At 68.9% G+C, this 24,607-nt stretch overlaps 1 protein-coding gene across 1 annotated transcript; it reads left to right on the forward strand.

Moving 5' to 3' along the window:
* Positions 1–21,818: 21,818 nt before the first annotated feature.
* On the forward strand, positions 21,819–23,755 carry ADRA2C (adrenoceptor alpha 2C). The gene has a single exon (XM_045834085.1). It carries the CDS (start codon positions 21,827–21,829, stop codon positions 23,219–23,221), a length of 1,395 nt encoding a protein of 464 aa, XP_045690041.1. The 5' UTR covers positions 21,819–21,826; the 3' UTR covers positions 23,222–23,755.
* The last annotated feature ends 852 nt before the right edge of the window (positions 23,756–24,607 follow it).

Raw genomic sequence — 24,607 nt, forward strand, 5'->3', positions numbered from 1 at the left:
TGGCTCAGTGGATTGAGCGCCGGCCTGTGAACCAAAGGGTCACTGGTTCGATTCCCAGTCAGGGCACATGTCTGGGTTGTGGGCCAGGTCCCCAGTAGGGGGCGTGTGAGAGGCAACCACACACTGATGTTTCTTTCCTTCTCCCTCCCTTCCCCCTCTTCCCCCTCTCTTCCCCTCTCTAAAAAAAAATAAATACTTAAAAAAACAACAACCATGTTCCGGAGGTGTCGCCCCGGAGTCTGTGCCCTGCACATGCCCTGGGGGCTGGCCCTGGGCTCTGCCAGAGGCAGACAGTGCTCGGGGTCTTTGGGCAGAGAGGGCATGCCACCCCTCAGAGTGGGGGGCGGTGGGGGCCAGGCGAAGGCTCGTCCTGCAGGGAGAGGGCTGTGAACCTGGTTCCGAGGATGGGGACACCACAGGCCCGGGCGACCAAGGGCAGACAGGGCCCGGCTGGAGGTGACAGCACAGGCAAAGACCCAGAGAGAGGGGCTCCGGATGTGGAGGAGCCGGTGGAGGCTGGAGGGAGAGCCGGGTGGGCGCAGGTGGGTGGAAGACCTGGGCGGGGAAGGCGGGACGGTCTAGCGCCTTCGGGGCAGCAACCCACGCTCCTCACGGGGAGGCTGTGGGAGGGAACCACTCTGAAGGCCTTTGGGGAAGAGATGGAGGGAGGAGGCTCAGCAGAGCCGAGTGGGCGGACGTGGGGCCCGTGAAAGCACTCTCCTAGTCTCAGCGGGTCCTCCACTCCTGCTCGGCCGACCCCGAGGACGCGCCCTGCCCTTGGGCGCCCAGCCCTGCCGGTGCAGGGGGCGGCTCGCAGGGCCTCTCAGAGCGGAGCGGCCTGCGGAGTGCACAGGGTCCCAGAGGGGCTCAGAGCCCCGGCCTCGGGCCCAGCACCCATCCTCCCTTCTCCCTAGAGACCCCGCCCCCGCCCAGCCAGCTTCTGCAGGACTTCACAGCCCAGAGCAGCTGTCACCTCGCATCGGTCAGCTCGGGACGGTCGTGACTCGGGCGCTCACGAGTCTGTGCTTGGCTCGGGCTGGGCTGCAGCGCGTCCGCGGGCAGGGGACCTGGGAGCTGCCAGACGGACAGACGGACAGCAGAAGCGGGTGCTGTGTCTCCGGGCCTAGGCCCAGAGTGTGCACGCTGCCGTCTCCACCCACGTCCCCGCGGCCGACGCCAGGCCTGGGACCGAGCCAGCCTCACTGCGGTGCCCGGGGGGAAGAGGGGAGCGGGTCCTGATGTGCTCCCTGCCTCCTCTCTGAAGGGCCCCTGGGTCCCCCGGACAGGGCCAGGTGGCGGCTCAGAACCCTGTGCCTGGTCCTGCCAGCGCCCCCCGCAGGCTGCGGTCACACCGTGTGTCTGTCTGCAGCCTGGCACTCCCTGGGGGCAGAGCTGCCTCGCTTCATTCTGGACCTTAAGTGTGGGCACAGGGGAGCTCCTTCGCGGGGAAGGAGAGGAGGAAGGACAGAGGGGGCGGGGTGGGGTGGTGAGGGTGGTGGGCATGGATGGCCAAAGGGGCTGGCGCCCGAGGTCTCCTGCCCCACAGCAATCCCGCCGGCTGCTCCGGGTGCGCAGGGCGGCTTGGCCCGAGGGCCGGAGCTGACGGAGCTGGCCGGCATGCCAGGCCCCGCTTGGGGAAGCAGCCACGGGGAGAACTGCCTGCTTTGCAAACCTGCCCTTCCCTGTGCTGAGCGTGTGAAAGTGCTGACTCCCCGCCTCGCTCGCGCTCTCCTCCTTAGGCTCCCTGACTCCACCTGCGGGGTGTGGGTGTCAGCGGAGGAGGGAAGCCAGCGGGGCGGGCCGGGGCCCCCCGCCGAGGCCCGGGAGGAGCACCCACGGAACAGAGCAGCCCGGATGCCACTGAGCCGCCCTGGGCGCTGCAGCACAAAGGGACTCGCTCTTATCACGGAAAGTGCGGGCCTGGATCTCAACACCTCCGAACGCCTCGAGGAGGAGTAATTGCTCGACTGCAATTATTTTAGGAGGTTTAACTCAGCCGCATGGGTGCTTTTAAAGAATAGTTCTTCAGCGAGAAATTCCGCCCACGGCCCCCGAGGGGGGCTCTCGGGAGGAGGTTCTGGCGTTGACACCAGCCCTGCCCAGGGAGGCGGAAGGACCCCGTTGCCAAGGAAACGGCCTCCTTTGCACTCTGGGAAGCGGGGCACCTCCCCGCAGGGCAGGACGGGCTGGAGGGTGCTAAGGTGGCGGGGGAAGGAGGAAGAGGAGGGAGGGAGGAGGGGACAGTGGCTCTGACGGGCGCTCTTCCGAGCCTGCGTTTCCTGGTGAAGGGGCAAAGAGCCTCCGCCGCTGCCGCCGCCGGGCTCCGCGGGGACTACATAAGAGGACGCGCGGCAAAGGCGCCGCAAACGCCCGGCACCGCGACACGAGGCCCCGCCCCTCGCTCGCCCTCGTCCTCGTGGGCCGGGAAGCGGCTCACCCCTGACCCCGGGGGCAAGGCTGGGCACCCTGGCTCCCGCCGAGGGGCGGGCAGAACACCCCAAACAAGACAAAACAACGCCTGCCCAAGCCAGCTCGGGATGCACCCGCCGGCGACGGCGGGTGGACACGTCGCAAAAGATGCTGGGTAACGATTATTCGTAAAGAACGAGCTGGAAGACACGTGCCGCTGGCGAAGGCGGCAGGACGAGCCGAGCGGTGGGCACTTCAGTGAAAGGGAGGGCGCGTCGGAGTCTCGGCGGCCCAGCTCGCTGGCGTGCCCGCTGGGGACCTCCTTCCGGAGGATGACGGCTCTGGGTCCCGCCGTCCGACAGGGCTGCGCGGCGGGCGCCGGGGTCGAAGGGAAGGGGACACTTCTCACGCCTCAGGAGCCCACACGCCTGCACGGACGTGTGTGGTTCAGGAGGGAAACCGAGGCACGAAGCCAGAAGGGGCCTGGGCCGAGTCCACACGGAGCAGGGGGCGGAATGGCCGCTCCGGCCTGGCCAGGTCTTCCCGGATGTCCAGGACCCCGCGCTGTCCCCCACAACCCCACTCTGCCACACACATGCCCTGGCTGGCGACCCTGCGTGGGGGCCTGGAAGACAGGGCTGCCTGTCGGGCAGGGCAGCCCCCGCATCCTCCCCCAGGCCTCGCCGCCCCTCCCCCCCCTCCAGGGCCCCCCAGTAAGGAGGAGCACACACGGAGGAGCCCAGTGAGGGGCACCGCAGTGTCTCACACGAGTGCTGCACGGTTCACCCCGGGAGATAGGCAAAGTCCTCTCTCCTTTGTTGGAGAGGGGAAACCGAGGCACAGGCCGGCTTCACGCTCGGGCTGCCAAGTTCAAGGGCCCACAGCCCTACGCATCCCACTGTCACCCCTCACTGAGAGTGAGATTCTCCTGACCCGTCCCTGTCCCCAGGCCACAACGCCCCCCTCACGGCAGAGGCCGAACTGCCCCCCGGAACCCACCCCCGCTGTCACCCCGAGTGCGGCTGTCCCCAAAGGTTGGGCCTGATTCTCGGTGGCCCCTCCCTGCAACCCACTCGGCGTGGGCACTGAGAAGGGGGCACGCACCTTTGCTCAGCTCCTGGACGCCGGGGAGCCAAGGGACAGGGGCAGCGTCCCGGCTCCAGGCTCACCCCGGGCCCCCCCACCCCGGGAGGCAGACTCCAGCTCAGCCCCCAGAGAGCCGGCCGGACAGGGGCGGCTCCGGTCAGAGAGCCCAGGGGTCAGAGCGGCCGCCGGGGCTCCTCTTCCTCCCCAGGAAACGAACGAGCAGCAACGACACACGAAAGCGCTCCCCAAGGCCATGTGACCCCGCCGGGTTCTCATCCACGGCGCTCGGTGTGGACCTCTGGTTTCACCCAGTGAGCGAGAGCCTGGGCTCCCCCAGGGAGCTGCGCTGAGCAGAGAAGGAGCTCGCCCTCCCCCCACCGAGCCGGCGGCCAGCTCAGACACGCCCTGCAGAAAACGCGTGCCCGCGGGCAGCCCGCCCGTCGGGGTGAGCCTGGCACTGGGGTGTGTGCGGCACCTGGGACCACGTGACTCACGAGAAAACCAGGTGCCGTTTCCAAGGAAGCCCGGCCTGCACCTCTGCAGCGCCCACGGTCTGTGTCCACCCAGGTCCCCGAGGCAGGAGGGGCGTCCCCCTGGGCTGGCCGAGGACAGAGGCCTCAAAGCAGAGAAGGGGAGCTTTCCGGAGGCTGGGCCGCCCGCCTTGGACAGGGCCAACTTCCCCCTTACCGGCCCGTGAATGGGCGTGAAGGTGGGGGCGGGGCAGGCTGCTGGCCGGGTAGGGGGGTGGCCAAGACCCTGCCAGGGCCGGGCCTCTCCTAAGGGGACCCACAGGCGGAACACGCTGTCCCGACCGCACACACGGCACAGCACAGCGCAGCAGAGAGGGCAGGCGGCCCCGGGGGGTGCTGCCGCGTCCTGGCTGTGGGCCTTCCCGCGAGTTCTGAGCCTCTGTGGGCCTCTGCTCCTGCCTGCCTTGTTCTGAAGGCCAGATGAGTTCACGGCCGGACCCCACAGCCCCTGGCTGGGGGTGAGTCCCATGAGGCCCTGACCGGCTGTGGGGAGGCTTGGACGGGGTCAGGCTTCTTACAGAGCGTTTACTGGGCCGTGGGCCCCTCCGGGAGGCGCTCGGGGTGTCCCGTGGGGAAGCCCACCTGCCCTCCGGGGGTGAGCCTTGACAGGGCCTCTGGGCAGAGACGGTGTGACCACCTGGAGACCACGGAGGAGGGGGCGGGTCCTGAGTGGTCTGGGCAGGGCCCGAGGGGCGGAGCTCCCCGGTGGGCGCTGTCCCGGGAAGACCGGGCTCTTGACTGGGACCGCCCCGCCCCCTGCCGGCTGTCAGAGCTGCAGGTGCGCACACGGCACGCTCGGGGTGGCTCCGCACCAGGTGGGCACCGTGCAGACGCTTCGGAAACTCAGAGCCAGCGGGATCGCCCCCCATCCCCACCCCACCTGCCTCCCGGGACCCAGCCACAGGCTTCTCCCCGAGGACGTCTCTGCACCCCCAGCTCCTCCCCTTATGAAAATAGAGGCAATGACATTTTTTAAAAGTGAGATGTTTGCTCTTTCCGAAAGCTTCAAAAGTATCACTTTTGGGCCGACATTTGGCAGCTCAAGCATTTTCTGTGCCCCTGAGAGACGCCTGCTGGCAAGGACACATGGTTGGGTGTCCGCCTAGAGCAGGGGGAGCTGCCGACACGGCGCCCCTGTGTGCTGGGGTGGGGCTACAAATGACAGAGTCCTTTGGGGGGCCCCCCCATGGGTGAAGCAGGGCAGAGACACCGCCTGCGCTCTGACTGGTGGCCCCTGGAGCCCCACGCAAATCCCGAGGCTTCGAGGGGCTCAGCGCGGGGGCCCCTGGCAGGAGGCCCGCGGGTCTCCTTCCGCAGAAGTGGGACCGGGGGCTCCCTGCCCTGCGGTGTGGGGTCACCCCCAGCCCCCGCTGTGACCTTGGCAAAAAGACCTACTCAGAGCGTTGTCTCAACCACGCAGTATCTGGGCCTGAGGTGACACCCCCGCCCCCAGGCACGGCTTCCCTGGGGGCGGGGGGCGGGGCAGGGGGCATCACTGTGCTGTTTCCTGTGGCTGCTAAACCAGTTGGCACCCGCTTAGCAGCCAAAACCACCCCTTCACGACCTCCCGGTCCTGCAGGTCGAAGCCCCGTGGACTCGGCTGGGTCCCCGGCTGCAGGTCTCATGTGTGGGCTGGCCGGGGCGCTTCTCTGCAGGCGGTGGGGGCACCCAGTTCCTTGGGCTGAGACGGTCAGTTTTATGCGTCGGCTCGGCCGGGCCACGGGACCCAGCATTCCCCCAGCATTCTCTCGTAGATGCTGCTCGGACAGGGGTTTCCGATGAAGTCGGCGCTTATGTAAGCACTTCCTGTGGCTCGGCTCCGGGAACCCCCCCCAATCCCCCGCATTGGCCCCTGTCCTGCCTTTGCCTCCCTGGGCCTCCCGCCACGGGGACGGCGGGCTCCAAGTGGCCGGCCTCCGTCCCAGCCACCTCGGAGCCGGACGGAATGCAGTGTGAGAGCAGGCTGGGGTGGGGGGGGAGGCTCCCCGCGGGAAGGCCATGGGGCTCTGTCCGAAAGGCGAGGGCGCCGGCCGAGTGCGGCCAGCGGGGACCCGGCAGGTGGCCGAGGGCCCACGCCAGCAGGCGCTCAGGGGGCTTGAGGAAGGGGTGTCTTCAACCACGCCCTTCTGACCAGGCCCAGGTCTGAAGGACCGTGGAGGGAGCTAGGACAGACCCCAGAGAGGAGGCCGGGGCTGGGCCCGAGGGACGGGGCAGCCCCGGGGAGGCTGCAGGCCCGGGCCCCGCCTGCAGGGAGCCAGGGAGAGAACTACCCCCTCGCCCCGCCCTCTTCCGTCCGGGACCCCCTGTGGCCTGACGTGAAGAGAAGCGGGAGGACGAGGGCCCGTCCAAGTGACCGTGAGGGCAGAGGGCAGGGGGCAGGGGCGGGGATCTGGGGGAGCCGAGGGAGACCCGCACGCAGCCGAGCCCCGGCCCCCGGCCTGCGGCAGGGAAGGCACCGCGACACGCCCACGGCCCGTGTGAACGGGGCCGTAAGACTCGCCCGAGAGGCCCAGGGAGGCCCGAAATAGAAAGGCCGGGAGCGCTCCGACGCCAGCGAGATGCCAGTTCTCCTAACTCGGGGCACAGACTGAACTCGGCGCTCATAAAAATTCCAGCGGCCGTGTTTTTTATGGAGCTCCAGTTGGTACCAAAGTTCGGACGGAAAAATAAACACGCGGGAATAGCTGAGAGGGTGCTGGAGGGCCGGACTGCGGGGGAGGGGCACCCGCCACCCCGGACGGCGGACGTCCGATGGGGTGGGTGCTGATGGCGCCCCCGAGACCCCCGAGCACTGAGCCGGGGGCCGGGAGCAGCCTGGCTGCCCAGCCCAGCCCAGCGCATGGTGAAGGGCCGTGTGGGTCCCCTGCGGCGGTCGGATCTTTCAAAGGTCGGGCTGTCGGGACCAGTAAGTGGGGGACGGTTTGGAGAGAGAGGGACTCAGAGAACAGACCCCCAAGAGGCGTGGCCTAAACACGCAGACTTAAACGGACGGACACGAGAAGCCAACGCAGCTCGGGACTTCCCCACCGGGGGGACGGCCCGGTCTCCCGGGGGACAACACGGACGAGAGTGTCTGCGGACGGAAACGGAGACAACCCCACAACCTGCGCATGGAGAACAAATACGCAAAAACTAAAGGCAGTCCAGGCGGTGGTGTCGGGAAGTCCCTTCCCAGGCGGAAGGTCTCGAATGGGCAAAGAGGTTGTAACAGTGGAGCAACCCAAACACAGACACGTGGAAGAAGCGAGCCGACGGGAGGGAGAACAGCCCCCCGTCGGGGACGCGGCCCCTGGGCCCAGGCGCAGGCGCCCCCTGCCCTCTGGGGAGAGAAATGCCGGTCGGAGCCCCGCCTGCGACGCTGTCACTCACTCAGCCGCGCGGCAGAAATAAACAGGTTTGGCACTGGCCCTGTCGCTGCGGCCTCGGGGACACGCAGGGGACCCAGACGGCGCCGGCGGGAGCGCAGAGCGGCGTGTCCCTGGTGGGGGGCAGCGTCTCGCAGAACCACGCAGGGTGCTGCCCTGTGACCCCGCAGACCCGCCTCCTGGACTTGACCTTGAAACGACACCTCCCCTGATACTGGTGGACACACACGGGCTCTTCTTCACGGCGTTACTGTCATGGCCGCACGGTGATCACCGCGTGGGAAACGCCACCGGCGGCGTGCTCCCCGCGTGTGTGACGAAGGGAAACGACGTGGACGCGTGGCTGCCGGTGGCCGGTCTCGGCTGCAGCTCCCCTCAGTCTGCGGGACGAGATGGGCAAACAGGGCCCAGAGCGGAGACCGCAGGGGGGTGAACCCCGCTGTGTTTCAGGAAACGAGGGGGGCCGTGCTGGGAGGGGGATGGAGGGGCTCACCCAGTGACCGCGGACCCTCACTCGGGCCGGATCTGGGGCGCGGGGCGGGGGCGTGAAGGCCGGCCGGGTGCCACTGGCCCGCGGGGCCCGGCTCCTGCAGGGCCCGGACAGAGCAGGCCTGAGGCAGGGCGCTGTTTGAAGGCGCTTGAGGGCGCGGTGCCGGTGCGGACGCCGCCGGCCCCTGAGGGACGCCCCTTCTGCCCTTCGGCGGCCTGGTTTGTCCCCGCTCTCGGATGCCCTCCGACCAGCCCCAAAGGCTGGGGACCCGGTGGTGGCCCGGACCCCGGCCGGCAGGAGGGCAGGCCTGGTCTTCCTCCGGGGCTGTGCCCTGCAGGGCGCAGGAGGGAGCCTCCCCGACCGCCCGTCTGTCCCGGCGGCGGGTTTGCTGTCCCCAGGGCGCGTCGCTCGTGATGAACTCGGGACGGCAGTGAAGAGGGAGACGTGGCTGATGTAGCCCCTGAGCTGAGGCGCCAGCCCTGCCCGGAGGGTGCGGGGTGGGGGGCGGGGGTGACCGCCACCGGGGCAGGACCCGGCCAGGAGGGAGGTGGGGAGTGTGACCCCACCTCCGCCGCTCCCCAGGGCTGTGGGCACAGAGACGCTGGGGAGGACCGCCCCTTCCTGGTGCCACACCCTCCCGCTGCAGCTGTGCCAGAAGGAGGGGCCACCCGCGGCCGTGACCCCGTGGCCAGGGTGCCCTCACCCCCCTGAACAGAGGAGGAGCAAATCGGGGCTGTGGGGGGTGAAGTGGCAGGACCAGGACCCATCTCTGCCCTCTGTGACCGCCAGTCCCGTCCTGAGGGCCACCAAGCCACCTTTGCAGTAAACGAAGGAGACACACTAGTGACCCTGTGCCTTCCAGCACCAGAGACTGCTTCCCCCAGAGACCCCGAGTTTGGAAGACTCGTAGGTGCCAAGCAGCACTTGTTCCCCTTTCAGAATGTCCCTCGGACGGGGGTCCACGGCAGAGAGCCCCTCGTCGGGGAAGGGGGCAGCCGGAAAGGGAGCCGCCTCCACCTGCCACCTCCTCCCCTGGGGCCGCTCCACCCGGGGACCTGCTTCCAGCCCTGGGGACACAGACACAAACCCAGGGCAGCCCCGCCAGCTCCAGCTGCCAGCCAGGAGCCTCCGCACAGCACCCGGGGGCAGCAGGTCCCTGCGGGCCCAGGCCCCGCCCCAGCGCAGCTTGGACCCCGGCGGGTAGGCGGGGCCATGCGGGTAGAAGGTGGGATCTCACCGGGGCATCTGGGGCCAGGCCCCAGCCCCTGACCACCGCCTGGGCACCAGGTTGGGGTGCCCTGGGGCGTCCCGGCCAATAGGCAGATGGGCCCCTCACCTGCCTGCTGGTGGGGAAGCGCCACTTGAAGGGTCCCCGGGCTCTTGGCGCCCCGGCCTGGCTCCCCTCCTCGGCCTTCCGTGCGCCAGGTGCGGGGCCGGGCCCCACACGCTCCGGCCTGTGGCTGTGGTCTGGACGCTCGCACTCCCCACGTTCACAGGTTGAGTCCCCAGCCCCCGTGGGACGGTGTTGGGCGGGGGTGGGGAGGGGGCTTTGAGGCCCTGGGGTCACCGGGTGCAGCTGTATCTGTGGGATTGGGGCCCAGACCAAGGAGACCCACCCAGCCTCCTCACCCTCCACCTGAGGACTCGGCGGGCAGGCACCGGCTGTGCGCCAGGAGGTGGCCCCCCCACCCCCGAGCTTGACCCCCACGTGCTGACTCCCGATCTCGGACTCCCAGCCTCCAGGGCTGCGAGCGCCAAAGGTCTGTAGATTGCAATCTGCCGGCCTGCGTGGGGCTTTGCTACAGCAGCCGGACCCACTGAGACAGGTACCAGCACAGTTAGACCCGATCACAGGTGGCCCACGGGGACAGGGGCAGTTCCAGGAGCTGCTGAAGGTCACACAGCCATCGTGTGGGGCAGCAGGTCCAGGGCTGGGGGCTGCACTGCCCTGGACGGGGAGTCCGGGGGGCTGGGCTGTGGGAGAGTGGTGGCCCGCATGCCCCTGGGGCCTCACACCCCACCTGTGGCTCTCAGCAGGGAGGCTGTGCCACTCTGGGCCTCCGTGTGCCCCTGCAGCAGCACGGCGGTGACGGTGACGACGGTCCCTCGCAGGGAGGAAGGTCCAGGCCTCCGTGGGTCCTCCAACATCGCGCCACCCTCCTCCCAGAGCCCACAGTAGTCACGGCGAGAAGCCAGGCCACCCCCGCGCCCGTGCCCGCTAATTGAATAAATATTCATTTGTGTGAGCACCCGAGGACGAGGTTTCCATGGAGACCCACTCCTGACAGCTTCATCAGACGAGGGCACGGGCTCTCCGAGGCCTGTGCCACGCGCTGATGGGCGTATCCCCATCGGTCTCGGTCCCCCCCGCTGGCCTGTCCCCGGAACCTCGGAGGAGCAGGGCCGGGGACCTGCAGTGGGCCTGAAACTCGCTGACATCGGTCCACACCGCACGCCGCCCCGGAGATGCTGGCGTTGGTCCCGGCCCCCGCACACGAGTCCCAGGGACCCGGCGCCCGTGGCTGGTTTCCACGGTGCACCCAGCGTGTCCCACCCGAGGAGGGGCGTCTCCTGCTGCCACCACCCCGGCCGCCCCCTCAGCCGGCGCGTCTGGGCCTGTGGGTGGCACTGGCCCCACCTGCCTCTGGGGCACTCTGTCAGGGGTCACTGCCGCCCACCGCATGGTCCTGTGCTGACCTTCTCCTTGACCTCCCCGGCTTCCCATGCTAGGTGGCCTCAGGCTCTCTGCCCCGCTCCCAGGCGACGCCGGAACTCGCCGTGTGCCTGTGCTGTCCAGGGACAGCCACCCCCGAGTGGTGGCCGTGAAGGTCAGCAGTCCTAAGGAAAGAAAGCGTGGGCCACTGCTGAGTCACCGCGGAGGCCACCCAGCGAAGCGTTCTGTCCATGGGAGCGGCGCCCTGGCCCGCCCTGCCCTGGAGCAGGCCCCGGGGATGCAGACACCACCTGACGCGGCCGGGAAGGGTTGTGCCTGGGGGTGGGGCGGACAGAGAGGCGGAGACGCTGAGCTGCCCTGGGCCCAGGCCTGCCCTGCGCCTGGAGACCGACGCACAGGCTGCCGTCTGCCCCGCGGGGGCCGAGACGTGGGAGCTCCAGGGTCCAGCCAGGGCGGAAGGTCGCCCGGCGCAGGCAGGCTGCCCTGGGGCTCGCTGGCCGGGGGGCCCGCCTCTCTGCTGTAAGCCAGAATGCTCCAGTGAGTGGTGCCCAGATGGGGAGATAGTGCCGCGGTCCTTGCCCCCCGCAGGCCCCCCCCGCCCACCAGCAGTGCTGGCCTCTCGCACACAGAGCCCGGAGCGCCTGCTGTTTCTGCTTAAGCCACGTGGGGCTCCCGCCAGGACGCACGGGTGAGCAGGCGGCCACTCGGAAAGAGTCCTCCGGCAGGGAATGTCCCGGGCAGCGTCTGTGATTGAGTCGCAGCGATGAGGAAAAGCCGCAGCGCGGGCTCAGGGTCTGAGGAGGGGCCCAGCGGCCGGTCCGCATCTCCTCTGAGCCCCCAGGAGCCCCGCAGAGCAGGGCTCATTACACCGGAGCTCACGGTCAGGTCCCGGGCCCCGTCCACAGTCGGGGAGCGGGGGTTGGCCCTCGTGTGTCCTCCGTGAGGCCTGGAAGGGCCCGTCGTGGCCACCTCCCACCTGTCCGGTCGGATCTAGCCGAACCACGTTCCCAGCCTGGGTGGGTCCGGGGCCAGGAAGCAGACAGCGCCCGAGGGGGTTACAGGGAGCGGGGCGGTGCCAAGGGACAAGGAAAGGCCCCCCCCTCCCCGCTAGTGACGGCTGGCGATGGAGGGAGCACATGCCAGGCCTGGGCCTGTGGTGGCTGGGGCAGGGCGGCTCTGGAGGCTCACGAGAGCCGGCCTTGGCGGGAAGCCCACCCCCCCCCCCCGCCTCACCCACGGGAAGGGCGGACGGAGGCTGCCGACTCAGACGGATGTGGGCTTCCCCTCTGTGCTCCTTTCTCGTTTCCCCGTCCGTCACTACAGAGGACTGCCCCCCACCCCCCGCCCCAGCCCTGCGCTGGACCTGGGGTGCAGGGCAAACGCCTGGGTCCCTGCCCTGAGCATCCCGGGCGCGAGGAGAGGCACTCAGGAGAGCGAGACCACACGCATCCTCCCCCCACGACAGGGCCCTGCAGCCCTCAGGCGTCCTGAGGAGACCCCGGAGGGCTTCCTGGAGGAGGCGGCAGGGCTGATCTTGACCGATGAGGAAGAGCGGGCTGCGAAGGTCACGGTGGGGAGGGTGCTCTGTGCAGAGGGGGCCCGCCACCCAGGAGGGTGTGGCGGTGTGGAGGGCATTAGGGGAGAGCAGAGCTGTCGGAATTCCAGGAGAGGGGAGAGAGGCAGGCACCAGACCACTGCGAGCTAAGTTCTGGGCCCGCGCCTGCCCTCCTCCCTGCGGGTGATGGCTGTGGGTGGGGTGGGTTTGCTCACGGTCCCATCCGGAAAGACCCCTCTGGGGCAGCTCCTCTGGGCGGAGGGTGGGGGTGACACCCACGCCGGCAGCGTGGGACCCGGTTCCTGCTCTGTCTCCACCCAGGCTTCTAGCCCTGGGGACCAGTGCGGTGTGTGGGGGGGGGCGGGCAGGGCCACCCGATATCACCCCCTCCTGGACGCCAGGCCAGCTGGCTACCAGGGTGAGTGGCGAGGGTTCCAGCTTCCCCGGCGTACCTGTCTTCCATCACTCCTGCCGGGTTGCCGGGCGGGGAAGGCCAAGGCCGGGCAGCGCTGCAGCCGGCAGGTGCGTCTTCCGTGTGTGAGACATGTTCGCTGCCTCACGGGGTTCACGTGTACGTTTTCCGGAGGTAGCTGGAATGATGCCTGGACTGAGGCGTCTCATTCCTAGAAACGGAACGCTGGCGTGTCCCGCGACACGAACCTGCTGGGAAAGCCGCACGCGGTTTCCCGGGGCGACCCCTGTGAACACTGCGGCGAGGAGGGGTTCGCTCTAAAACGGTTCCCCTCGGCACAGCACCGGAGCCGGCTGCCACCGACCGACGCCTCTGTGCTGCGGGTCTGGGAACGCGGCTCTGCGCTCCCGTGCTCTTGCACGACAACGGCTCAGAAGCCCGGCCGCCTGGGCAGGACCCTACCCCACTAGGGTTTCGAGGGCCGGGAGAGCCCGAGGAAAGCTGGGCCGCACCACTCGTTCAGAGGGGTACACGGTGCACCGAGCGCCCAGGGCTACGGGGCATCATCGCACTGGGGGGAGACCCGGAGGAGGAGACTGCGGGGAGACACAGGGGGGGCCACGAGGTGGGGGAGCACCAGCCCCGGTGGCACGAGCTGGGTGTGCCAGGGGACCTGTGGGAGCCCGTGCGGGGGCGGCCGGTTAGCGCACACGCTTGCTCAGCAGCGCCCCCTGAAGGGGGGGCCTTGTCCTGCCCCAGGCCGGTGGGGCGTCCCATTTGCCGGAGGTCTGAGAGGACCCACAGGCGCCGTGGAGGCTGGGGCCGGGCGGAGGGGCTCCTGGCTGCTGCCCAGCACCAGTCCGACCCGTCCAGCCCTGGTTCTGAGGGGCCTGCAGGCTCAGCTTCGCTGGCTGGGGCCGGGCCGCTCCGTCTGGCCTGCCTCTGTGCCCCAGTGCCCCCAGGCGTAAGGGTCCGATGAATTCTCCGTGTGCCTGTCTCTTCCTCTCCTGGTAAGGACACCGGCCGCTTGACCAGGGCCCACACCCTCTGGCATGACCTCACTGACTCTGACTGAATCCTCGGAGACCCTGTTTCCCGGGGGGGGTCACCCTCAGTGATTCCGGGACGAGGACCTGGACCGTCCGGCCCGTACGTAACAAGCGTGCAGCTTGGGTGCCGTCTGTGAGCAGTTGGGACAGCCCGCGTGACAATCCGGATGTCTGTCGTCTTCCGGCGTGACAGCGGGCCAGGCACCCCCTGCTGGCGGGGCGTGCTCCCCAGCCCCACCCCAGCCCGGCCCCACCTCCTCCCCAGGCGCTGTAGGCACTTGGTGGGGCCCGGTGGGGCCCAGCTAGGAGCGACTTTGCCCCTGGGGGTTGCTCTTGGCCACTAGTGGGTAGGGGCCAGGGATGCTGCGGAACATTCTGCAATTGACCAGGCAGCCCCCACCACAAAGCAGTACCGCCCAGGTGTCAACGGCGTCCAGGCCCAGAAACCCTGGACACCTTGACCTTGGCATATGGCCACCCTGCTACAGACTACATTTCCTAGCCTCCCCTGCTGTAGGTGTGACCATGTGATCACGTTCTGGCCAATCAGATGTCAGCCTGAGGGCCACCTGCAACTTCCAGAAGCGGGTGCCCTTGCCCTGGCCCTGGCCCTGGCCCTGGCCCCCCCCACCGCGTGGACTGCAGGCTTGCGGGGAGTGGCCTGGAGGTGGGCGCCGCCCGCTGGGGAGGGCCCAGCAACGGTGGAAGGCGCCAGCACCTTCGGCCGCCCCCCAGGCGGCTGTGTGGGCCCCCGTGCAGACTTCCGTGTGGGAGGGAAACCAGCCCCGGCTGTCTGAGCTGCTGTGTTTGGGGGCCACCTCGTTACAGCAGCACCACCTGCACCCCGACTCACCCACAGCCCCAAACCTCAGGCCCGGCCCGGCCCCTCCCCTGACGCATGGCCCGTCTAAGTCCCAGCCTTTCTGGGGCGGGGGACGCGACAGGAAGACACCGCAGACCCGGCTGCCTGGGAGCCGTGGGGCCCGGGTCCAGGGCACAAGGGTGGGGCGAGGACGGCCCAGCCTGCCTTCCGGGGCGCTCGGGGTCAGGCCCAGAGCCCCGGGTCAGGGAGAAGGTGACTGGTCTCACCCTCCCAAACACGGCCCAGGCTCTTCGGCATGTCCCCCACTGAAAAAATACCCGAGCCCCACGAAAGGAGGGCATCTCCAAGCCCCCCCAGCTCTGACGCACACGCCAGGTCCTCAAACTGTGGGCAGGAAGTCGCTCTAGTTTATTTAGCCCCCCGTCGCCCCCCCTCCCCAGGCATGTTCCTGCATCCTGGGTGGGCGTGATGCGAAGGGCGGGTCATGCCTCAGGATGCAGAGGACGGCCCCCCGACCACAGGCCGAGGTCGCCCGGTCACCTGCCCACGCACGGGCACCTGGGCCCAGCGGTGCTCCCTGGAGCCCAGAGCGGGCAGCACCTAGCCCCGCGTCTGCAGCCCCCAGGTGCAGCGGGGGAGGGGTCTATGTCACCATCTCCCCTTCCTGGGCACCGGGATGAGGGGCTGCTGACCACCAGTGTCGTCCCAGCAGGCTGGGGGGGACACAGCAGCTCTGGCCATGGGAGGGGCGTGGCTACCTGGGGGTGCCCAGAGGGACCACGGGGGTGGGGCCGGGGGGAGAAGCTCTGGCCTCAAGGCAAGGTCCCTGGGGGTCCTTCGTTAGTGTGGGTGGTCGCCCTGGAGGCACCCGAGGTGGGCGGTGAGGCCGGACGGGCCAGGGGCCTGAGCCAGAGCGGGGAACCGCCGGAACATTCCTCGGAGCCCTGGCAGCATGGCTGCCCGTGTGTCCTTCCCTACCTGCAAAGTGGGGGGGTTAGAAGCACCCAACTCCCGGGGGGGGAATGAAACGAGAATCTTTCACATCTGCTGAACACCCCGGCAGCTGCCTGCAGAGGAGAGCCCTGGACGGAGGGCCTGGGGCCTGGCCCCGGGGCGGCGGGGGGGGGGGGCGCGTGCCAACCCCAGGGTCGCTGCCCTGCTGGAGCAGCCTACCTTGGGGGAGGGGCGGGGGAGCGGTAAGTACGTGAGGAAGTGGAAGAAGCTGCTAGGAGGCAAATCGCTTGGCTGAGGAAGTGCCCCCTCCCCGCGGAGGTCGGGTGCAAAAGCCCCTTACTTCCCCCACGCCAGCTCCAGCCCCCACATGGTGGTGTCCCCTCCAGGAGAGCGCCTCAGGTCCGGCCTCTCTGTGTCCACCAGGCCTCACGGAGCCCCGCCCACAGGGGCACCGGGATCCCGTGCTCCACCTCAGCAATAACCCGAGCCCCCTACCCGGGGCTGGAGTGGACCCCTGGGAACATGGCGTGCCTCGGCCCCCCGCCCCCCACCGTGGGCCAGCCGGGCTGGGACGGGCCGGCAGGGACCGAGAGAGTGGACCCCACCGGCGGGGACTCGAGGAGCGGACGGTGATTCTACCAGAAATCCTATCAGCTCTGTGTTCCCGGAGCTTGCTGACTGGCAGCCATGGTGAGATCTGAGTGCTTTTTTATTAGAATTTTTTATTTGCCAAAGTAACTCTGGCTGTCAGAACAAGTTAAACAGCGCAGAGACACACAAAGGAAAATCTCGCGGCAGCCTCCCTCCCAGGCCTGCCTGCCTCCCACGGGCCGGGTCCCCAGGCTGACAGGAGAAGGTGTCGCCCCTCCTGGCACCCGAGGGAGAGAGGCCGGGCCCACCCCTCCGAGGCTGTCGGGAGGCCGGAGGGGTCGGGCCGTTTGCCCGCGGCCCCCCCGCTGGCGGAGGCGGCAGACCCCGCAGGGTTTCAGCGGCGTCTCCGAGCCCCGCTCCGAGTCCCGCGGTGCTCAGCGCGGCCTGGCTGTGCTGTGGTCTCCCGGTGGCACCTGCCAGCCGGCCGGCCGGGGGCTGGTGTCCGGGAGGACCTGTGAGTCTTGTGCCTCCGGCCACAGGCCCCGGGCCTCAGGGCAGGCGGGTGGGTGACTGGTCCCATGGCACGGTGACTCAGAGGCCAGCACAGGGCTGCAAGGACACCCTCCCTCTGTCTAGAACCCCATGGAGGCTGGCACCCAGAGGTGCCCGGGAACGTTTGCAGACCAAATCAACGACCAAACGAATGAAGGGCTGCCCACAGGGTGAGGCCAGGCTGGGGAGGGGGCCCAGAGGGCCAGGCTCAGGGGTCTGGGCAGCGGCAGCCCCTGGACGGTGGACATGGTCAGACCCGGGCTGGCTGGAGGCAGGGGAGCCGTGAGACGGCCAAGTGACACCCGTGATGGGGAGCTGGCGTGACCCCAACAGGCCCTGGGCTGCACCCCGAGACAGGCTGATGCACCCCTTTAACCTGCTGCACTCACGGCACACCCGAGACCGTCCCTGGAGCAGCTCTCTCGGGCGGCCCGGTGCCAGCTCCGCACGGCTCCGCGGTGCCAGCCCGGCAGCACGACCGGTGCTGCAGTGGGCCCCGCCGCGGGCTGGTGCGGGGAAGGCCGGGCCTCGGGCCAGCGAGGCCTGGCCACGTTCTGACAAGACCAAGCAGTTCCGGAACCCTTCAGGGAGGGGCAGGGAGAGGGGCAAGCCGCACTTTCCCTGCATCACCTGTAGAGACAGTTTCAAACAAATGGGGGCAAAACCCTCAGCTCAGCTGGAAGGAGAAAACAAGTCCCCCCAGCCTGGGGGCTGGGAAGCCGGCTGGCTCGGCTGTTCCCGCACCAGCCTGGCCTGGGGCCCTGCCCCTGCGGGTGCCGGCGGAGGGCAGGACCAGAGACACACACACGCCCACCTGCGGGAGCAGGCAGCCCAGCAAGGACGGACCTGGCATGGGTTTTAGAACCAGCCCGTCCGACACCCCATTGTACAGAAGGAAAAACTGAGGCTCAGGGAGGCGGGAGCTTCTTCCAATGCCAGACAGCCGTCAGCGTGGAGTGGGAGCCGCCCCCACAGCCAATAGCCCCGGCCTCCAAGGGGCAGAGCCCGAGCGGCCTGCTGGGCAGGGGCACCGCTCCTCTGTGCTCCCGGGGCCCCACACCCAGCAGAGCCCCCGTCCAGGGCCGCCGAGGAGGCTGGAGGACCTGGGGCACACACAGGGGCTGCGACCTCAGCCACAGGACCCGCCCCTCTGCCACACTTCCACTGAGGCCCTGCTGCAGGCCCTGGGCCCGTCCCCCTACCAGGCGGTGGGGCGGGGACATGGCCCGGCCTCAGGAGCCCACGGCCGAGAGAGACACGGGCACTGAGGGTCACCGGAGGGCATGGGGGGCAGGGAGGGGCCTGGGACCCAGCCTGGGTTTCTGGGGGGCCTCCTGGGGAGGGGGTAGCCACAGGGGGAGATGGGCCGGGGGCCGCCAGCCTGCAGAACCACCTGTGCCAGGCCCCCAGGCTACGCAGGCAGTGACGGGTGGGCTCACAGCCTGGACGAGGGGGCCACGGAGCCATCTGAACGAGGCAGAGAGGAAGAGGCAGGACCCAGCCCACAACCCGGGAAGAGCTGCTGAGATGGCGCCACAAAAACACTCCCACAGCCTGCAGCCTGGGAGGGCGAGCGAGGCACCTGTGCGTGTGCGCAGCGATGTGCGTGCACGCGTGTACGACACACACACAAGCACGCACACATGAACTCACACACCTGTGCACACACACACAGCATGTACACACAACCACACATACGTGTGTGGGTATTGCACACATGGGTATGTGCACACACATGCATGAAGTGTATGTGTGCACACGGGCAGGTGTGTGGCGTGCAGATACGTGCGCACACCTGCTGGGAGTGCACACACATGGGTGTGTGCATGTGTATTTGTGTGAAGCGCTGAGTCATGCACATGTGCAGTGCCCAGTACATATGCACGGATGTGTGTGCACAGATGTGTGTGCCTGTGTTGTGTGAATGTGGGTGTGTGCGGTGCATAGACCCTGTGCACGCACACACACACGCACAGCAATGGGTGCAAGGAGACAGGCTGAGGCCCCTTGTGGAGCACAGAGCACCTCACCCCAGGTGTCCCCGGCGGGCCTGCGCCCCAATGCCCCCCTGGCACGGGGGCCAGGACCCAACGTCCCCGGGTGTGGTCCTGGCTAGACCAACCCCTCTGGGCCCCATTCGTCCCGGGGATGGGGGGGGCAGCTGAAGGGCAAAGACAGCCCCCCTTCCGAGTGGTTTCCTCTGAGCTGCACCTCCCCCTCCCCCATGTCCCCCAGCCCCCCCCGACCCCAGCAGCACCCACCCCGTTGTTTCTCCAGGTCCTGCCAGGCCCGGGCCTGGTCTTCAGTGACCCTTTGGGACAGGCAGTCGGCCCCGGGCCATGCCGTTCTTGCTGCAGGATGACCAGGGATGTGCACCAACGTCCGGGGTGAGAGGCCACCCTGGCTCCCTGGGGACAGCTTCGGTCCCCGGGCCGTGGAGCGGCGGGCAAGCCTGCGTCCCGTGCGGCCCCGAAGCCCAGCCAAGGGCCACTCCACTCCAAGAACCCCTCGGGGGCCTGGCTCTCCGCCGCCCCTGGACCCCAGACCTATGGGAGAGGCACTCCCTCCTGCTCAGGACAGGGACAGGCTGCCAGCAGTGCCAGGTCTGTGACCTGAGGTCAAAGGCCAGCCAGGGGTCCCTAGGATGTCCAGGTACACGAGATGCCCCCAGCACGGGTAGCCCCTTCCTGGGCAGTGCCAAGTTCTGTCTCCTTTGGGCCCCCGCTGCTTCCAGTCCTCCCCCCGCCCCAATTCCTTGTGCCACGCTCTCCCTGCTTGAGAACACGCGAGGTGTCAAGTGGAACCCGGACCCTGCATGTTCCTGGGCTGGCCCCCAGCGTGCTCCTCACCAGAGGAGAACCCTGGCGGTCCGGAGGAGGCCCCCAAGGGTGCCTGGGTGCTGGGAGAGGGAGAGAGTGCTCCACAACCTACACTGATGTCCTCGGCTCCCCCTGGCTCCCTGCCCTCCAAGACAGAGCCCACCCCCGCCCCAGGGCACATGCCCCCGGGGCCTCCCCCCCCCATCCCCTGCGTTCCCCAAATGCCCCTCCTCCAGGCAGCCTTCCGGAAAAACCTCACTCACTCCCAGGCATGGATGGCATCCACCACGCCCATCTCAGGGTGTGGCCAGCACGCCAGTGCGTGCGTGCGTCGACGCAGGGAGGACGCAGGTGTGTGCGGGTCTTCCCTGCAAAACGCACCCCCAGGTGCTCCGATCGGTGGCACCTTTAGGCCCCTAGAACCAGGAGGACCTTCCACAAGGATGGTGTCCTCCCACCTTCCCAGGGTCACACACCTCTCACCTGCAGGGCGCCTCAGTGCCTGGGGTTGGCACCGGAGGGTCAGCCCCTCTGGGGCGGGCCCACCACCTGCCAGCCTGACTCCGCCCACCCTGCCTGGGCTCCCGCCTCCTCTGTGGCACGTGGTTAACAAGGCTCCAAGGCTCCACTGCGGGCCTCTCCGCTGAGGCCTCTGAGCTCTCCTGCGTCAAGCCGTTTGAGGCCCTGGGGAGCTCTGCGAAGAGGCCCCCAAACCACCCGTTTCTAGGCATCACTGGGCGTGGGGGTCGCTCCTTCCCCTCCCTGCCAGAAGTGTCCCGCCTCTCCTCCAGCCCCGGGAATGACCGACCGCCCCCCCGCACCCCCGCGATCCCACCATCTAAGGAGGCTGGGGGGCAGCCGCCAGCCTGGTGCGATCTGGAAGAGGAAAGCTCTTCCCGCTGGTCCCAGCAAGAACGAACTCCAACCTCTCCCCAAAGTCTGTCTCCCACAGCCCTCAGGCTGCCCGGCGGCAGGGACCGGCCCTGGACGCGGGCAGGGGAGTGACAGTGCACATCTGTGGAGTCAGTGAACAGAAACAGGCGACAGGGCGAAGCGCATTACCCTGAGCATTCACCCCTACGCCGGCAAGAATGAGGCACCCACGCAAAAACTCCCGTCATCCGGGCAATTCGGTTAGGGGTATTAGAGGTGGTGGTTTTGAACACCCCCCCCCACCCCCAACCCAGCATGAGAATTAAACTTCAACAATTGCCAACACGGGTGCAGAGCTTGGGAGTCTGCCCGGAGCTTCCACGGTGGCCGCTGTCGTGATTCGTGCAAGCCGGCAAGGCAGGGGACCAAGGCCAGGGGTGCGGAGGTGGCTCTGCCTGGGAGCACTGACCAGAGACGCGTCTGGACCCCGCGCTCAGAGGACGGCCAGCGAGAGGCTGGCTCTCCAATCAGGCGGCGGACCCCAGCCGGCCGGTGCCGCGCGCGAGTGTGCGCGCCCGCGTGTGCGTGTGCCCGAGGGGAGGCGAGGATGCTGCTGTCTGAGAGCAGGCTCCGGGAGCTCACCGCGCAGGCCAGCCGGCACTCAGCCCTGTCCCGCAGGCTGCAGGCGGCCCTGGAGGGGGCGCCCTCGCTGTGGGCTCGCGCCCCGCGCCACCGCCCCACCGCCCCGACTCCTCCCCGGCGCTGCGCAGGCAGGCTCGCCGAGGCAGCCGCGGGCTCGGGCTCCGGCTCCCGGCCCGCTCCCCCCGGGCTGGCGGCGCTGGCCTGCCCGCCAGGCCGCCCCTGCCCGCCCGCGCCCCGCCCTGCTGCGCAACTCTACCCAAGTTGGAAGCCGAGCCCGGGCGGCTGCACTCGCGCGGAGCGCACGGCGGCGGCGGCGGAGGAGAGAAGGAGGCGGCGGCGGCGGCGTAGCTTGGGCGAGCGAGGCGGCGCCCGCACGGCGGAGCAGGGACCGCGGGGGGCGCCCGCGCTGAGAGCAGCAGGAGGAGGGGCTGGAGAAGGACGCGCAGCGGTGCCCTGCCCGGGAAAGTAAAGTTGGAGCCGAAGGCTGCGCGTGGGGGTCCGGAGGAGCAGCGGCCCGCACTCCGGGGCGCCGGGCCGTAGCCGGCCGAATGGGAGGCAGAACTCCCGGGCTGCCGCCTGCAGCCTGCGCCTCCGCCGGGTGCTGGGGCCGCGGAGCCGCTGGGGGCCACCCGCTCGGGCGCCGCGTCGCCGTGGTCTCGCGGCTGGGGCGCTCCTGGTGAGCGGGGGCCGAGGGCGGGGCCACGCGAGGACCCTGGGACCTGCCCCCTCCCCCCCGCCGCCGCGTCGCCGTTTGCTCCGGGCGCCTCCTGCTCTGCACTAACGCGCGCGGCAGCTGCGGGGAGCCCGGTAGCCACGCTCTCCGGCGCGCCGCTCGCCGGCCGAGCCACCACGGCCGAGGGCCGGCTGCGGGGAGCTTCGGACCCGGGCGGGCGCGCCGGAGGAGCAGGTGGCGATGCGGACGCCGACAGAAGCTTGGGGGCTGCCGAGCTGCCGCAGCTGCGTCCTGGCTCCAGGCGGGACCGCGTAGCTCGCCGGAGGACCATGGCGTCCCCGGCGCTGGCGGCGGCTCTGGCGGCGGCGGCGGCAGTGGTGGGCCCCAACGCAAGCGGCGCCGGCGAGGGGGGTGGCAGCGGAGCTGCCAACGCCTCGGGGGTCGCCTGGGGGCCGCCCCCGAGCCAGTACTCGGCAGGTGCCGTGGCGGGGCTGGCAGCCGTGGTGGCCTTCCTCATCGTTTTCACCGTAGTGGGCAACGTGCTGGTGGTGATCGCCGTGCTGACCAGCCGAGCTCTGCGTGCACCGCAGAACCTCTTCCTGGTGTCGCTGGCGTCGGCTGACATCCTGGTGGCCACACTGGTCATGCCCTTCTCGCTGGCCAACGAGCTCATGGCCTACTGGTACTTCGGGCAGGTGTGGTGCGGTGTGTACCTGGCGCTCGACGTGCTCTTCTGCACCTCCTCCATCGTGCACCTGTGCGCCATTAGCCTGGACCGCTACTGGTCCGTGACGCAGGCAGTCGAGTACAACCTGAAGCGCACGCCGCGCCGCGTCAAGGCCACGATCGTGGCCGTGTGGCTCATCTCGGCCGTCATCTCCTTCCCACCACTGGTTTCACTCTACCGCAAGCCCGACGGCGCCGCCTACCCGCAGTGCGGCCTCAACGATGAGACCTGGTACATCCTTTCCTCCTGCATCGGCTCCTTCTTCGCTCCCTGCCTCATCATGGGCCTGGTCTACGTGCGCATCTACCGCGTCGCTAAGCTGCGCACGCGCACGCTCAGCGAGAAGCACACGACCAAGGGCCCCGACGGCGCGTCCCCGACCGCAGAGAACGGGCTGGGGGCGCCGACGGGCGCCGGCGAGAACGGGCACTGCGCGCCCCCGCGCCGCCCGCGCGCCGACGTGGACCCGGAAGACAGCAGCGCGGCGGCAGAGAGGCGGCGGCGTCGGGGTGCGCTGCGGCGGGGCGGGCGGCAGCGTGCGGGAGGAGAGGGGGCCGCGGGCGGCGCGGATGCGCTGGCTCCCGGGCCCGCGGAGCCGGGCGCGCTCGCCGCCTCGAGGTCCCCGGGCCCCAGCGCGCGCCTGTCTCGCGCCAGCTCGCGGTCCGTCGAGTTCTTCCTGTCGCGCCGGCGCCGAGCGCGGAGCAGTGTGTGCCGCCGCAAGGTGGCCCAGGCGCGCGAGAAGCGCTTCACCTTCGTGCTGGCCGTGGTCATGGGCGTGTTCGTGCTCTGCTGGTTCCCCTTTTTCTTCAGCTACAGCCTGTACGGCATCTGCCGGGAGGCCTGCCAGGTGCCCGACCCGCTCTTCAAGTTCTTCTTCTGGATCGGCTACTGCAACAGCTCGCTCAACCCGGTCATCTACACCGTCTTCAACCAGGACTTCCGGCGCTCCTTCAAGCACATCCTCTTCCGACGGAGGAGAAGGGGCTTCAGGCAGTGACTGGCGGCGCCCCTCCCCCCGCCGCTTCGCGCGCCGGCCCTGGGCCGCTCCGGGAGGAGGGAGCGGACAGGCGTGGCTCCCAGGGGAACCTGGGTTAGATTCCCTGGAGACCCAGGGATGGGTCGGCCTCTAGGGCGCGGGGCAGGAGCGAGGGTCCGAGATCCGAGAGCCCCCGGGAGAGGGGAGGAGAAAGGGAGACGCCTCTGCCTTCCCATCTCAGCGAGGGGCCGCTGCCGGGTCTCCAGGCCTGGATTGCCGCCGGGCGCCCTGCCGGGTGTGGCTGTTCGGTCCGGTCTTAGACCGCAGCGGCATGTGCGACCTCCCAAACGGGTGAGGAGGCCCCCTGGCGCACGCTGCCCCCCCAGATCCACCTCCGCGAGTAAGGGCTGACCTCCCCAGGACCTGGAGGGGGCGGCGGTCTGGGGGCAGGAAGGAGGGCGCTGAAAGTATTTGGTTCCTGAAAGTATTTACATGTTTGCCAAAAAGGACAGCCCAAACTACCAAACTATTTTCTAAATAAACCTTTGTAATCTACGCATGGGGTGCAGCCGTCAGTACCTAAGCGGCCGGTTGGCGGCGGCTTCCAGACCCTCCCCCTGCCTGACCTCCCCCCAGGGTGAAAGAGGACCTCCAGACTCTAACCCTCCCCCACCGCTTGCATGAGAAAGGGGAGGTCGTTTTCTTCTTTAAGCCAAATGTTTTACCTCCGGGTCAGTTACGCACTCAAAATCCTCGGGCTGTCACTGGCTAAGGGGAACTCCCAAATGGACTCCAAACTTAGGTCCTGCAGGGCTGTCCTCTCCTCATCTCTGTCCCTGTCCCCCCGTGGTCCCACCCAGGGCCTGCCCTGGCCTGGCAGCCCCTCCCCGGGGGGAGAAGGTGCGGCGGCCAAAAGCATCTGAGGCCGAAGCTCTGCCTGGCGGCTGCGGACTAGTGGCACCTCTGGGCACGTCGTGGGCCGGCCGCTTTGGAGGACCCAGGGAGCACGGGTACCTGTCCGGAGCAGGTCTGGGGTGGCACTGAGGCCAAGGCCGGCCTCCAAACCCTGTCACAGACCAGAGGCCTTTGCCAATTTTTTGCTGTTTTGAACAAGAGGCTGGAAAGTCATGGGGGGTGGGGTGGGGAAAAGCCTGCTTTGCTGGGGAGGGGTCGGAGCCTACTGGCAGGGTCCACCCCACCTACCCCCTTCGTTTCAGTGTCTTGCCCCGGTTCCCCACCCCCCTACCCCCATGTCTGCGCTCACCCCACACTGAGGCTTGAGGAGGGTGGCTAGAAGAAGAGACTGAAGTATTGGAGGCTGCCCCCACCCTGGGCTCTGCTGGCTGGCCCTTCACGGAGACTGGAGCTGGGGTAGCTCAGGGGAAGGGGCGGGAGCAGGATCTGGGC

Source organism: Phyllostomus hastatus, unplaced genomic scaffold (assembly GCF_019186645.2).
Source record: "Phyllostomus hastatus isolate PE091 unplaced genomic scaffold, TTU_PhHast_1.1 phas_contig_196, whole genome shotgun sequence".
NCBI lineage: Eukaryota > Metazoa > Chordata > Mammalia > Chiroptera > Phyllostomidae > Phyllostomus > Phyllostomus hastatus.

What these genes read in the sequence shown, in the direction of transcription:
- ADRA2C (XM_045834085.1), top strand. Translation starts at nt 21,827, where the DNA reads ATGGCGTCCCCGGCGCTGGCGGCGGCTCTGGCGGCGGCGGCGGCAGTG.